Raw genomic sequence first — 15,253 nt, forward strand, 5'->3', positions numbered from 1 at the left:
GTTCCGGCGCGGTATTTTCTAGAACGAGTTCGATTAGAGCGGGCCAACTTTGTGCATCGCCGCATCTTCCGGGTGTTTTTTACGGCAATTAGGAAGAAATGGACGGAATCACCCCCTCTCCATAATCTACTATGCCGTATACGAATACTCCACCTGAAACCCGTACCACCTCAGATTCGTGGGGTGATGCCTTTAAGGTAAGATTTTCAGTGAACAATGGAGAACGATGCAGAAAAGAGTTTGGGTTTAGATGCTACCTATTTACGGTTACCAAAGGCTAGAATTCTTATCGTAAAGAAAAAACTGTTATCTATCATTTTTATTGATTTGATTGAGCTGCCTGGGTGAGTTCAAAAAGGTAATGGTAAAAAGGCAACTTCTTTCCTACCTGACCAGTGTTTTATCGGACTCAGAATTCTCGTCGTTTCGGCATTTTCAACATCACGGTCACACTAAGGTGAACGATTTGCTCCCCATTTACAACCTCAAGCGGTTGGAACGGAATTTTTCGCTGAAATTTTTATTAGATGAATTTTTGATCACGATTACGGCATCCAAGGATTGTACTCTGTTTGAACAGTTATAATAGCAGATGGAAATTGCCTTTCTGGTCATAATTTTTTTTTGGCAATTTCTGTTGCTTTTTCTTTCCATTGATCTCCTAGTAGAACTTCAAAACTTCGATTTCTTTTAAGCATTTTTTTTTCCTATGGGTGAATTAAGATAACATAATCACCGATATGACAACTATCTTGTGCTGTAAATTCACTTGCCTTGCCACAGCTTAAATTTTAATTGGAGACTGTGTCTTTCGATGCACTTCCAAACCTCGTGCACCAGGAATGAGGTTATTTAATGCATTAAGCACGAATGCCATTTCATCTCATGAATAATGCGATATTCTATTTTCCCTTTATTCTTCAAAACAAAAGTAAAGAAAACTTTAGTCGGAAATATATATTTCTTCATTTTCGAAGACCTTTCTGGTGAACTTTCAATGGCCCTATTACAGAATTCACCTCTCCGTCAGTAAAAAGTAAGTACTCCTCCACGATCATTGAAGACATCGCATTACTTGTGGGATGATGTAAAACTCATACAGTTACATACCAGCAGGTCTATTGCAAATGACCAGAGATGGTGGTACAGTACAACATACATGCCACATTCGTTACCAACATTCCTGAAAAACAAAAAACTTCAGAAAAAAGATTGTGGAAGCTTTTTGAGTTCTAGATGAGGCGCATAAGTTCAGCCTAGTGACTATATCAAGCGAAAAACTGTCAGAAATTGGATTGTGACCTACACAGCAGATTTTCAGTCTCCGATTAGCCTCTAGTTGAAGTAAAGTTTCTGGCGTTAATCAATCCGCTTCGGATGCGCCCCCACGTTCACTTTAGTTCCGAATCGTTTGAGGTTCACGAACGTGTAACTATACCTACACAATGACTTGCGGTGGCTACCCGATGTGTCAAGTCAGTCTTTTTATCCTCCCAGGCAAGTCTGATACCAATTTATCGACTTCGGAGGAATGAAAAGCTTCGTGAGCACTAGGGCGGAACTTCCGATCGATCGTGCAGGGATCGGAACCTCTACCCGCTACACTGCACTCGTCCTAACTTTCTAGTTAAATAAGAAAAATTCGACCGCCAACACATCACTTCTTACTTGAAATGTTTTTAAAATGTTTTTTGGTGTTCTCCTTATCGTGGAGTAATAAGAACACTAGTTGGGTAATAAATTGGTCGAAACTTACTGTTTCAGGAGAAGTTCTGAGGCCAAATAACTATCAAACTTCTGCAGTCGCTGCGGCCCCCAGTGACTATGTGCAGGATACAATCATGATATATAATAATGCGCCTAGTCCGTGTGCGTATGTGTGTATGTGTATGTGTATGTGTATGCGTATGTGTATGTGTATGTGTATGTGTATGTGTATGTGTATGTGTATGTGTGTATGTGTATGTGTGTATGTGTATGTGTGTATGTGTATGTGTGTATGTGTGTGTATGTGTGGATGTGTTCATGTGTGTATGTGTGTATGTGTGTATGTGTATGCGCATGTGTATGTGTATGTGTATGTGTGTGTGTATGTGTGTATGTGTATGTGTATGTGTGTGTGTATGTGTATGTGTATGTGTGTGTATGTGTGCATGTGTGCATTTGTACATGTGTGTATGTGTATATGTGTATGTGTGCATGTGTGTATGTGTGTATGTGTGTATGTGTATGTGTGTATGTGTGTATGTGTATGTGTGTGTATTTGTGCATTTGTACATGTGTGTATGTGTATATGTGTATGTGTGCATGTGTGTATGTGTGTATGTGTGTATGTGTATGTGTGTGTATGTGTGTATGTGTGTATGTGTGCATGTGTATGTGTATATGTGTGTGCGTATGTGTATGTGTATGTGTGTATATGTGTATAAGTGTATATGTGTATGTGTGTATATGTGTATATGCGTACAAGTGTATATGTGTATATGTGTATATGTGTATGTGTGTATATGTGTGTGCGTATGTGTATGTGTATGTGTGTATATGTGTATATGTGTATAAGTGTATATGTGTATGTGTGTATATGTGTATATGTGTACAAGTGTATATGTGTATATGTGTATATATGTGTATGTGTGTATGTGTATGTGTGTATGTGTGCATGTGTGCATGTGTGCATGTGTACATTTGTGTATGTGTATGTGTGTATGTGTATGTGTGTCTGTGTCACGAAAATACTCCATAATCATGCAAAACTGCAACGATGACGAGCCGAACCATCGCCATGCACCTGAAAGGCGAGCACTCTACTTCTTCACCATTGTCCCAAACTGTGAATATGTATGTTGTCTTTGATAAGGCAAGTTAGTTTCTCTCATACGTTAGTGAGGGTATGTAAACTTTATGTGAATGTATACTTCCAAATTTGCAAACTATCATCCTGTATAATAACGGGCTTATCCTGTCATGTGTGTGCATCTTTATATTTGTGTGTCTTAGACAAGCAATTCCAAAAAGAGAGGGAGACGGACACCATGGCGTCGACTTGGTGTCCCGGGACCAAATAGCCGTAAAATGGGGTGGGACGGGTCCCACTGGGTTGAAATGATGCGCCGGTGCCAGGAAGCTATAGAGTGGGGAGGGACGGGTTCCACTGTGTAGGATTGGTGCACGGGAGGCGGTAGAATGGGGTTTCTACGGTTCCTTCGTACATCAATTTCCCAGCAAGTCTCCTGATGTTGCTAACATCCTTTTTTCAAAAAGAGGAAACATGCGTGCGAATGGCTGATCAAATACAATACGTAGTAGCCAACAGTTTACGCGATGTGACGTAGAACTTTATTTTTATCACTACGATAGTGATATTCACGTCGTTCCAAGTTAGCACATCATTTTATGCTAATAGTTAAGAACAGAGGAGACTCATACTTCGAATAATGTTTCCAAATTGTGGAGGTTTGAGAGAAACATAGATGTAAAATTAAGCTGGATGGCTCTTCAAATATAGAACTGAGCGTTTAGGGAAAAACCATAAAATCTTTCATCTATGCTTAAATTTTCGTGTAAAAAAGAATTGAAGAAAAAGGTTGATAGAAAAAAGCAATTATAATTTTCCAAAAAATGTCGCTACTGTTATATCTGTTATTTCTTGATTGGTGAAGGCGAGCGAAGCGAATACCAAAATAAGCCTGAAGTCCGGCTTTAGCCGGACGTTCAGGCTGTTATTTTTATAACTACAAAATTCTGGTTCCGTTTTGAACGGATCCCAAAAAAAAAGCGACCGAGTCTACTTGCTATTTTTCGATTGGATTCCACAATATTTGTAGGCATCCACTTCTTTTTCTTCTTCATTCATTTATTTTTCTTCGGCCTCGGTTTGTTTGCTAGTCGTGCGCGTTGGTCGCATCGATTTCTAAGCGCCTCTCATAATGAGTTATCGCAGCTCGTCTGGATGTACTTTGCGTGGTTGACATTTGAAACTTTCTCCACTTCCATTCACTCTCTTCACTTTCTAACCCTGACCTGTATTCTCCTCTGAAAATGCAGAACATTAGGAAACAAGGAACAAGATTTCGAAAATGGTTGTAACAATTCAAAGAAGCGAACGAGGGAAAAGCCCAAGGAACCAGCTGGTCAAAGATCCAAAGGGTGAATGTAAGACCTGAACATGGCAACTCGCACAACTAAACCGAAATGTAGATTTAACACGATCAGTTGAGAATTATTCTCTTGTTTGGGATTGATTATGAAATTAATCTGCTGTTGCTATCAAAATCAAGAGAAGAGGAAGAATGAAGAACAGGGAAGAAATAATTTGTTTGCAGAAGACAGTAGAAGCCAGTGATACAAGTGTTTTGCCTCAGTCGTACATTCCTTCACTGGAGCACTGCACCTAACCATGTCCTGCCCATGTCCCGACATTGCTAGTGTAGAGCACATAGTTGAATGCTACCTCCAAGTTGATTGGGTGCAGCATTCAACTATGTACTCCTGAAATCATCCTCCTCGCAAGTCTTGCTATCCTGTTAAAGGCATCACCCCACGAATCTGAGGTGGTGCAGATTCCAGGTGGAGTATTCGTATACGGGATGGGAGATGGGGAGGGGGTGATTCTGTCCATTTCTTCCTAATTGCCGTAAAAAAACGCCCCGGAAGATGCCGCACTAGGCTGGCGCGCTCCAGTCGAACTCCCTGTAGAAAATAGTGCGCCAGTACGCCTAAAGCCGTATCTTCCGGGCCGTTTTTTACGGCAATTAGAAAGAAATGGACGGAGTCACCCCCTTCTCTATAGTCTCCCATCCCGTATACGAATACTCCACCTGAAATCTGTACCCCCTCAAATTCGTGGAGTGATGCCTTTAAATACTTCTCAATATTCACATTCACTTCAGTTTTGTCAGCTCATGTGCAAGTAGCTTCGCAACTTGTCACCACTATGTCAGCTTGATGGTACTATCTAAGCCAGCAAAAATGCGGTTTAGTAGGAGTTCAGTGGCTTAGCTCTTAGATTATCCATATTATTTTAAGAGAATGCATGAAATGGAACTTTCCTTTTGTTGCAGTTGGTTTCCCACCAGTGTTTTTGATAACGTTCTGCACGTAGTTTGCCACCACCAGATAGAAAACGCGGAACATTTCTCAAATCCAAAAATCAGATGAATCAAGAGCACTAGACTGATTATATTAACCGGCCAAACAGCTGTTCACGCGTCATAGAAGTGATGAAACGAAATTGTATGAAGCGAACAACTGATGAAAAATTAAAGTGAATGTGAAGTTTATGTTTTCTTGTTTTCAGTTGTTTTCCTTTTAAGGTCTTGTGTGGTGTACTTGGAATAATATCGGAGGTTGGCGAGGAGAGAGGAGTTTGATGGGATATGCATGGTATCAAAGACCTCGAACCATTTTCAGGCCTTTGAAAAGACGAGTTTGTCGAAACGTCAGGCCAATAAAAAAGTTTCACCTAAACCTCGTTGGCAAACACAAACAAGAAAACATAAATACACTATCAGATGCCGAGGTTTCAAGAAGAGAGAACTTGGAGATTGTTGAATGTGAAATTATTAATTGCGGAGAAAGACAGGCGAAGCATTCTAATCTTCTTGGACACGTTTCACTTCGTATGGATTTCTTAATCTCCTAGCCTCACTCATCAAATTCTGTGCATCAGCCTGCATTCTACCAATCTTTCACATCAGACAACTGTGGAGCCACATACCTTTTTTACGCTGACGTATCGACCTGACGATGTCAGGTCCTTCTCACTCCCTCTTGACAATATGACGATCCTCTCACTGCTTATTGACGTTGTTCCTAAATTTTGAGGTAGACCGGGTGCGATTCACGTTAATGTTTGAGAAGTGCCAAGATTTATTTTTCTTATCTACTCCCTCGCATTGCCAGTGACGCCTGAACTTGAAAGGGCACGACGAATCTGTCGGATTTTCGTTTTGAAGAACTAGAAGAGATATTATATTTATACAGCTTCATATTACTCACAATATTATACTAATCATAATGTTATTCATAATACTTAGAAACTTTCGCACTCGCAGGTTCTTGAAGATAAATAAAGGGGACAATATTAAAAAAGATAAAGTCATTGTCAAGTCCGTCAAGTCACAATATTATAGCTTGGATTGCACGTGATACGATACACTACTCCTGATATCATGCAATCGCCCTCTCTGCCATACGGGCAAACCACGCAGCTGGGAGTTGTGCAGAGTCGATCATACGCACGATTACTAGCTAACTCTTGAGGTTTGCTGGAAGTATTTCCGCAACCCTCACATCATTCTGTAGACCCGCTTTTCGTAGACAACTGCGTACCGCTATGCTCATATCATCAGATATATAAGGTAAACAGAAAGGGATCTTTTCTGGGTTATCCACTACGTTGGATCCTCGAGAGGGATGTCGTGCTTGTCGGGTAGCACCATCTCCAGCTGGGTACCCATCGCCAAAAGTCCAAAAATGAACAAGGATGAGTGCATTGCTATCACAAACGAGTTATCCCTATATCAAGACCTATGCGGGTTTTGATCTACGGAGCGGGCCGTCAGATCCCTATAAAAAACCCTTGTGACTCGTACTTGTGGTATATGGTGGTCTGTTGCGTTACCAAGTCTAGCTAATGAGGTAAGTACTAGCCAATGTGTTGCTGTTTGAGTTTGTCTACCGTTTGGATGCTTTCTGTAGGTGATAAGATGCTTAAGAGGGTAGATCAGTCAGTAATGGGTTTGATTTCTCCAGGCTGTGACGAAGTTGAAAACGCCGCAACATTAGCTATTAATAAATGTCGATACCAATCTTGGCCACAGCAAATCAATAAAAAAAAGCTACGTATTCAATACCCCAAGATTCAAGGACAGTCGAACATGGGCAATTCTTGTCACTTCGTCTCGCCATTCCTTGCCTCCGCTCTTTGCGCCAAAAATCCGTAAGCATCTTCAACTGCTACTCATCAACATCACAAGCTGAAGTATCCGAATTGGACGCGTTCTATGAGGCGTTGTAGGAGGTGGTACGCACATATCAGTTGTCTGACACTGCGTCATGAAACTAAGAAAGGTCACGAAAGAGAAATACAGATCGGACGAGTTGGACAAAAGAGGAAACAACAATCGTCTCGCCAGTTTGCTGCCCGCCACTCGCAGCTTTCATGAGAATCTGCTTTTCATGGAGAAAGATCATCGCTGGTGGACATGTGAAACGCCCATTGGCACGATTCGTGGGGAGATCGACTTCTTGCCAACCGGAGATATCCACATATCGGCTGACATATCGGCAGTTCCATCCTTTTGCAGTGATTCAGATCACCGTCCTCTTCGTGCGGAAGTTCGACTCAGCGACTTGATGAAATCGGCAAAGGAGGAAAGAGGCCCTGTACAACGTTAACGTTCTTGAGCGCTCCCTGTCATAATGCGATTGACACATCGTAAAGGAAACAAAAGTGGACTACGCGTGCTTCTTAGGGGTTTACTGTGCTGAACGTGCCTAGTAGCCGCGCACGACGAACGTGAATTGACATTCGAAAATCACCAAAAAATTGTTAGAAACTAAAGACTTTGAGCTTTGATCCAAGTGTACTGCACTTTGAGCGGTTAGTAGCAAAAGCTATATAGATGTATAATACTTACTTCTTTAGATGGCCCGTCTTCACTGGACGTGCGGGCCACAGCATCTCTTCCACTCGCATTGTTCCCTCGCCATTGTCATCCAGAATGTTCTCAAGTTTCGTGATTGACGTTGACGAGGTCCTTGAGCCGTATCCAGCTGAGCTCTCAGATGATCCATCCGTGTAGCGAACACGTCACCCCATCTCCCTCGAGGGCGTTTAGCGCCTCTTGGGATCCACTCTAGTGTTCTTCTAGTCCATCTACCGCCGATTCTTCTCATGATGTGACCGGCCCATCTATATTTTGCTTTCGATACATATTCCGCTGGGTCGCGAAGACGGGACATTCCTCTTAAGTCGGAGCTGCGAAGACCGGCTAGGTGTTGTGTGCGCCGCTTAAACTTCAGAAGGCTCTTCTCAAGGACTCTGTGGGTAGTAAGTAGCTTCCTAGACGTGGCAGCGGCGTCTGCCCACATCTCCGCTGCGTAACAGAACGCTGGAAGAACTATCGAGTCGAACAGATGGGCACGAAGATCTTGGATCGTCAGTTGGTCCATAGCCTCCCTGATGGCTGCGAATGCTGCCTATGCTGCTCTCATTTTTCTATTCAGTTCTTCCTTCAATTCGTTTTCCATGTTCATAGAAGTCCGAAGTGTACGTATGACGAAGTTTCCACGATTTGAGAGCCTTCAAGTTCTACTCCTCCGTCCTCGCAGTTGGCGTTCTTCATGAACTGTGTCTTTTTTCTCTTTACTCGCAGTCCTATTCTCTTCCCTATTCTTTCTGTTTATTCGCAATCCTATTCTCTTCTCTGCTTCGTTCAACTCGTTGAGCATAGTTTCTGCTTCAATAGTACTGCTCGAAAAGAGAACGATATCGTCCGCGAAACGAAAGGTTCGAGAGAAATCTTCCATCAACACGTATGCTCCTTTTTTCCCAGGAATTACTTCACTATCCACTGCAATGTACAGCCGTGAACAGCTTCGGCGATACAGTATCGCCTTGTCGTACCCCCTTTCCAATGGGTATGGTGAGAGAGCGGTGGAAAAGCTGTATCTCTGTGGTGCATCGATCGTAACAATTGGCTAATGTCCTCACATACAAAGCGTCACCACCTTGATCGACCAGCGCTGACAATATTGCACTCAATTCTACGATGTCGAAGACTTTCTCATAGTCGACGAAGGTCAGAACAAGGGGCAGACGATATTCCCGGCAAACCTCTATGGTCTGGATGTGGTCCAAACAGCTGAACCTCTGGCGGAATCCAGCTTGTTCTTGAGGCTGGGCTTCATCCAGCGTCCTAGATATGCGCATAAGGATGATCTTGGTGAATACTTTCTATAACACGCTCAGCAAGCATATCGGACGGTAGCTCCGAAGGTCCTCTCGGTCTCCTTTCTTATGGATAGGAACGGTTTGCGAGGTCTGGGATCCTTTCTTTCCGAAGGTAGGATGTCATGTGCGCTGCTAAGATTACATGAAGTGGATGGCCACCAGCCCGATGAAAGTCTGGTGATATAAAGACAGGTCCGGAAGCTGTGGCAGGTTTCATGCTCTTGATAGCGACTCGTACTTCCGAAGGGAGAATCCGTGATGGAGCTTCATCAGTGGGGGTGATCGGGAGTTGACACAGGAGTTGATGAACGGAAAAGATTCGTGTAGAACCTCTCCGTAATGATTTGCATCTCACGTCGAGAAGACGTGCGAGTCCCGTGTTCGCTCAGCAAGGCTGCTAGCGGAATATTATATTCGCGGAGATCCCTGCGGCACTTCTTTAGACTCGTTCTTCTTTTTGCTGCTTCCAGAATCTTCTTCTGCCTGCATTTCAAAAGAAAGATAGAAAAAAAAGAGAAACAAAAGATTTCTCTTGCAACTCTTTTCTGCAGCTAGTGTTTCCTACTAACCGCTCAATGTGTGATGCATTCGGATCAAGCCTCGAAGCCCTTCTTTTTTCCAGCAATTCCTTGGTGGTCTTTGAAACTCGATCCAAGTTTGTCGTGCGCTGCTTCGAGGCACGCTCAGCATAGGCTCGTAATCCTCTAAGCAGCATCTCGTAGTCCACGTTTGGATCCTCCTAGATGTGCCAGTCACCTCGGGACAAGGAGTCCTCGAGTAAGCAATCGTCGTAGACCACTTCTTTTCTCCTTTGTTGCCGATAGCAGATGTTCTTTTCCAAAGTATGGTTAATTCGTATTTTCACACGAAGGAGACGGTGATCAGAACCACTACAAAAGGTTGGTACTACTGAGACGTCAAGTAGACACCACCACCGGTTGGTGAGTGTGGTCGACCTCCGCACGTGTCGCGCGCTTTGGGCGATTCCCATGTCCATCGACGATGATCTTTTTTCATGAAAAAAAAAGTTCCCATGAAAGAGGCTAGCGGCGGACAACAGCCCGGCAAAACGGTTGCCATTTTCATTCCGGTCCCCTGGTCCAAATCTTCCAATCCTGTATTCCTCTTCTGTGCCCTTCCCTTTCCTAGTTCTGCGTTGAAATCTCCGACAACGAATTTGTAGGACTTCTCATTGCGGATTACTTCCTCCAGCTCCTTGTAAAACGCGTCCAATTCGGATTCATCAACTGCTGATGTTGGTGAGTAGCAGAAGAATGGCCAGACGGGGTGATAGGATCTCGTGAGAATCGACAAGATGGACGACAGATGGGTGCATAAGAAAACAAACACCTCCTAAATTTCGCGACGGAACCTTCTCTCCACGAATGACGAGTGTACCGTCATTCATCTTTCGTACGTCGCTCTCTCTGCACTTGGTCTCCTGCAGAGCAATCACGTGAAATTTGATACGCTTTGCAGCTCCGAAAAGGGCATGCAGGTCAGCGCCTGTGGGGGAAAAAAGGGATGCGACGGGTCCACCGGCGCCAGATTGGTGCGTCGGCACCACACGTCCATAAAATGGTGTGAGACAGGTCTCGCGGCATCCGATTAGTCCGCTGGCGTACTTATAGAAAGGGTTGCGAGAGGGGTCTCGCGGCGTCGAAATGGTGCGCCGGCACCAGATATCCATAAAAAGAGGTGCAACGGGTCCACCGGCGTCGAGTTGGTGCATCGGCACCACATGTCCATAAAATGGTGTGAGACGGGCCCCAGCGCCAGATATCCACGAAACAGGGTGCGACGGGTTCACTGGCGTCGGAGTGGTGCGCAACAACTTCGTGTGCACGACGCAAAGGATGGATGGTTGCAGCCGCTTCATAGCCGTGGCCACGGGGCGCTTCGCTTTTCACCTTTATGACTCCTCCGCGTGCCTTTTTCCTTCTTCATTCGCCTCAAGTTTGTAGCATGTCGTTCTCAGAAACACGCATGCAAACGACTGCTTAAATAGTAGCAAGATGTTTATGTGATCTGACGTGGAACGTTATCTTTATCAGTAGGATGATGCCTTTCACGTCATTTTATGCCAAAACATTCTTTGATAACCGTTTATAGAAAATAGGAGGAAAACCCATATTTTGCGTGATACTTTTGAATTTTGTCCATAATATATTGATAAGGAGTGTTTGAAGGTGAAGTTCGAATGTTCTTCAAATGTAGAACTGACGCGTTTAGAAAGAAGACTATGAAACCTTTCGCTGTTAGTTATAATATAAGAAAGGAAGAAAGATTATTGGAGATACAGAAGTCCAATTTCATAGAACTAATAACACTAATATTAATTTTCGTTGATCAGTGAAGGCGAGCGAAGCAAATACCACAGAAAGTCTGAAGTTCGGACGCTCAGACTGGTATAGATACAATCTGAAAGCATTACCCGAAGTATAGGCGTTCCTCCTCATTTCCCCTACAGTTGTCACAGAATGATGTTTTAACATAAAATGACGTGAACAGCATCATCGTACTGATAAAGATAAGTTCCACTTCAGACCATGTAAACTGTTGGGTACTATTTAAGCAGCGTGAGGGTGTTTCCACTCTCTGAAGAAGGCATGCAACTAAGTTGAGGCAAACGTGCAAGAGATGTAGATACGTGGAGGATTCATAGAGGTGCAGTGCAACACGTGCAGTGGACATGGATATGAAACGGTTGCAATGTCTAATTTACCTTTCGCGACATCCACACGAAGTTATTGCGTACCGATCCGACGCCGGTGGACCCGTCGCACCTCTTTTTTCGAATGTCGTGACTACATACACATGCACATACACATACACATACTCATACACACATACATATACATATATACATACGTACATATGCATACATACATACAAAAGGATAAAGGATGGAGTCGCTGGCGTGTCAATCCACTTTGGGATGCTCCAACGCGTTTTGCTGGAATTCGTGACCGTAGAGGTTTATTAGCCTATACAATGCTTGCGGGGGCCAAGCGATGATCAAGTCACTGTTTTTATACATACATACATATACATACATACATGTACATACATACATATACATACATGCATATACATACATACATACATATACATACATACATAAGCATACACATGTAAAGCAAAAAGCACTGCGCTTCCAGCAAGCGCTGGAAGCAGGCACTCGTCACTCAGTGCACCAACGAATGAGTATTGCTGCGTGCAGATGACCGGCGACGACATAGATGATCTGATCTACGCACAGAATATCAGGCGGTTATAGGTCATAGTGGTACAAGTGGCAACAACCCATTCGTTATCGACAAGTATTCATTCCTATTATTCATTGAAGGGTTTATTTTAAGAATCCAAAACTCCTCCAACGTCTTCCTTGAGGATATTTCTGTTTCGTGAGCCAGTATAACACTTTTCACATCATAATTGCTTCCGTTGTGGGCCTAATGTCTGTGCCTTCCTAGTGGTGTTATCAAACTTTTTCGTCGTTTTCCTGCCATGTGTTCATTAATTGTCACTCCAACATTCCTACTGGTCTCTCCAATGTATGTTGTATTGCACATCAAGCACTCAATCTCATATATTCCCCCACTTGTGCGCAGTCGTCTGTTTTTCCGTAAGGACAAATAACACATCTTTCACAGATGCAATATCTATCACATAATCTGTTTCTGACAAGCTGAATTTTGATGTTTGCATTTGGGATATTTACCAAGATCACGTCATCTTGTAATTGTGCTTGGATAGTGCTGCGTTGAAAAGTGACTTTGACACTGTCAGAGATAAAAGGAAGACAAAGAGGAAGGGAACATTGCTCTTTACAGTGCGGGTTCTTCAGTAATGCGGACGTACTGTGTGGCCATTAGCACATGCGATTTTTAAAGCTAATCTTCGTGATTCATGTCGTTCTTGGTTGCCAGTGCATACTTCGGTGGCGGTTTGATCATATTACGAATCACTGCGCGTTTTACTGCAGTCAGATGTGCAGATTTGGCGTGCAATAAGATGTTCTTGCAACTTGCTTTGCGATATCACTTTACTCTAATAATGCCATTTGGAGCATTTATTTGTGTGTTCGGGTGAGGAAGCCATCCTTCTTTCGAGGTTTCTCCTGTGAGTCTTATATATTGCGATTGTTGGTTGAGTATCCGGAAACACCCGTCCATTTCGGACTGTGTTGATGTTATGATGCAACAGTCGTCAATATATCTGCAATACATTATTGGTCTACGCGGAAGCACTGGTTCTTCGATTCTGCTCATAAAGCAAATCGCCAGTACTGGCGTTAATCGTTGACCCTTTGCTAGCCCTCTCAGTTGTGAGAAATAATTTCCTGACTACCTGAAGATATTACAATTCAGACATTCGTTGATAAGTGTTATTATGCGAGATTTACTAAGTTCATATGTTTCTAAGTTGTTACTATATAAATCTATCATCTCAGAGAGAGCTTGCAGCGCCTCACTGTTTTTTACAGTCGTGTAGAGTGAGGTCACATCAAAGGACTCTATTACGCAGTTGCCCTCAACTCTCGCATTGCGTAATCGCTCAGGGAAATGGTGCGTGTTCGACAAATGAGATGGTATTTTAGGCAAAATTTGACTCACGATTTTATTAAGGAACCACGAAATTCGATCCTTTGGTCCTCCCACACAACTTATTATTGGTCGGATTTTGAATGTTGTCGCTGATTTTGAGTTCATCTAATCGGGTTTTAGCTTGTGCGTTTTGATGAGGCTATAGAACACAGGACAGGTCAGTTTGTCAAGCTTGAGGTGGCTTACAAATCGTTCGTCAAGACAGCAGATTTTCCTATAGACATCCATACATGATTCAAGCGTTTGCACTACAGGAGGAATTCTTTCTCTGTTACACGGCGACAGATCGTTTTATCTTGCAAGAGAAAATTTGTTATTTCCCGATCAAGAGCCTGTGACACGACTACAAATTCCCCACCCTTATCGCTTACTGAAAGACGCATATTCCCTTTAGTAGTTATTTCGCGGATTTCTGTCCGCGAAATAACTATTAAAGGGAATATGCGCCTTTTCCTGTAATTACTCGCGCGTGGGATTGTTAAGAGTGAATCGTCTATGATGATTATAAGCGGACAACACTCCAGACAGTAGAATCCTAAAATTTGTGTCTGTTTCGCGAGCTGGTTCAGGTTCTTTATAGAAGTTGCGCGAAAATGGTGTTGAGGGTAACGCTCTTCTGCTCATAGGTGCAGCTTGTTGATGTTAGCCAGCCAGCTTTCACAGATGCAGTATTTATCATATAATCTGTTTCTTACAAGCCAGCTTGTTAGAAACAGATATATGATAGATACTGTATCTGTGAAGGATGTGCTATTTGCTATACGGAAAAACAGGCGACTGCGCCCAAATGGGGTAATATATGAGATTGAGTGCTAGATGTGCAGTGCAACTTACATTGAGGAAACTGGTAGAAATGTTGGAGTGAGGATTAATGAACACATGGCAGGAAAACGATGAAAAAGTTTGTTTACACCACTAGGAAGGCACAGACATGAAGCCTACAACGGAAGCGATTATGATGTGAACTAGTGGCTCACGAAACAGAAATATCCTCAAGGAAGACGTTGGAGGAGTTTTGGATTCTTAAAATAAACCCTTCAATGAATAATAGGAATGAATACTTGTCGATAACGAATGGGTTGTTGCCACTTGTACCACTCTGTGACCTATAACCGCCTGATATTCTGTGTGTAGATCAGATCATCTATGTCGTCGCCGGTCATCTGCACGCAGCAATACTCATTCGTTGGTGCACTGAGTGACGAGTGCCTGCTTCCAGCTGCGCCACCGGTGATACAACATATAAGACTATTTCCAATGTAGATGGGTTTCTGTTTTCACTACCCTGAACGATTATCGAAACATTGACCCAGGATAGTGCGGCACTTGACGGGATAAACGTAGCATTGCTCCAGTCATCCTCTATTTAGGCCTCTGAAGACATCGAAAAAGCCGAAACGTCGGGCAAATAAAGGGTTCCATCTAAAAACCTCGCAGACACACTATCACAAAACACAGTAAAGGGCTTATTCTGTCACGCGCATGTATGTATGTTTATGTGTATGTGTATGCACATGTATACGTGCATGTGCATGTATATGCATGTGTACATGTGTATGCTTATGTATGTATGTATGTGTATGTATGTGCATGTATGTATGTATGTACATGTATGTATGTATATGTATGTATGTATAAAAACAGTGACTTGATCATCGCTTGGCCCCCGCAAGCATTGTATAGGCTA

At 43.1% G+C, this 15,253-nt stretch overlaps 5 protein-coding genes across 6 annotated transcripts; 1 reads left to right on the forward strand and 4 right to left on the reverse strand.

Moving 5' to 3' along the window:
* Positions 1-1,171: 1,171 nt before the first annotated feature.
* RB195_018567 (uncharacterized protein) lies at positions 1,172-6,948 on the reverse strand (the record flags this gene model as incomplete). The annotated part of the gene is made up of 3 exons (XM_064186058.1): positions 1,172-1,183; positions 5,717-5,811; positions 6,855-6,948. The coding sequence occupies 3 exons, from the start codon at positions 6,946-6,948 to the stop codon at positions 1,172-1,174; spliced, it is 201 nt and encodes a 66-aa protein (XP_064041939.1).
* Positions 6,949-7,056: 108 nt separating this feature from the next.
* On the forward strand, positions 7,057-7,398 carry RB195_018568 (uncharacterized protein; the record flags this gene model as incomplete). The annotated part of the gene is made up of 1 exon (XM_064186059.1): positions 7,057-7,398. One exon carries the CDS (start codon positions 7,057-7,059, stop codon positions 7,396-7,398), a length of 342 nt encoding a protein of 113 aa, XP_064041940.1.
* A 261-nt stretch (positions 7,399-7,659) lies between these two features.
* RB195_018569 (uncharacterized protein) lies at positions 7,660-8,175 on the reverse strand (the record flags this gene model as incomplete). Its single annotated transcript, XM_064186060.1, has 1 exon — positions 7,660-8,175. The coding sequence occupies one exon, from the start codon at positions 8,173-8,175 to the stop codon at positions 7,660-7,662; it is 516 nt and encodes a 171-aa protein (XP_064041941.1).
* A 394-nt stretch (positions 8,176-8,569) lies between these two features.
* RB195_018570 (uncharacterized protein) lies at positions 8,570-12,196 on the reverse strand (the record flags this gene model as incomplete). Of its 2 annotated transcripts, XM_064186061.1 has the most annotated exons (4): positions 8,570-8,921; positions 9,287-9,439; positions 9,526-9,695; positions 12,077-12,196. In XM_064186061.1, the coding sequence occupies 4 exons, from the start codon at positions 12,194-12,196 to the stop codon at positions 8,570-8,572; spliced, it is 795 nt and encodes a 264-aa protein (XP_064041942.1). The 2 variants fall into 2 exon arrangements, with proteins under 2 accessions (XP_064041942.1, XP_064041943.1); XM_064186062.1 differs by lacking the exon at positions 12,077-12,196 and having other exon boundaries at positions 9,526-9,671.
* RB195_018571 (uncharacterized protein) lies at positions 10,200-10,835 on the reverse strand (the record flags this gene model as incomplete). Its single annotated transcript, XM_064186063.1, has 1 exon — positions 10,200-10,835. The coding sequence occupies one exon, from the start codon at positions 10,833-10,835 to the stop codon at positions 10,200-10,202; it is 636 nt and encodes a 211-aa protein (XP_064041944.1).
* Positions 12,197-15,253: the final 3,057 nt, after the last annotated feature.

The sequence above is a fragment of the Necator americanus genome, chromosome II (assembly GCF_031761385.1).
Source record: "Necator americanus strain Aroian chromosome II, whole genome shotgun sequence".
NCBI classification, from domain to species: domain Eukaryota; kingdom Metazoa; phylum Nematoda; class Chromadorea; order Rhabditida; family Ancylostomatidae; genus Necator; species Necator americanus.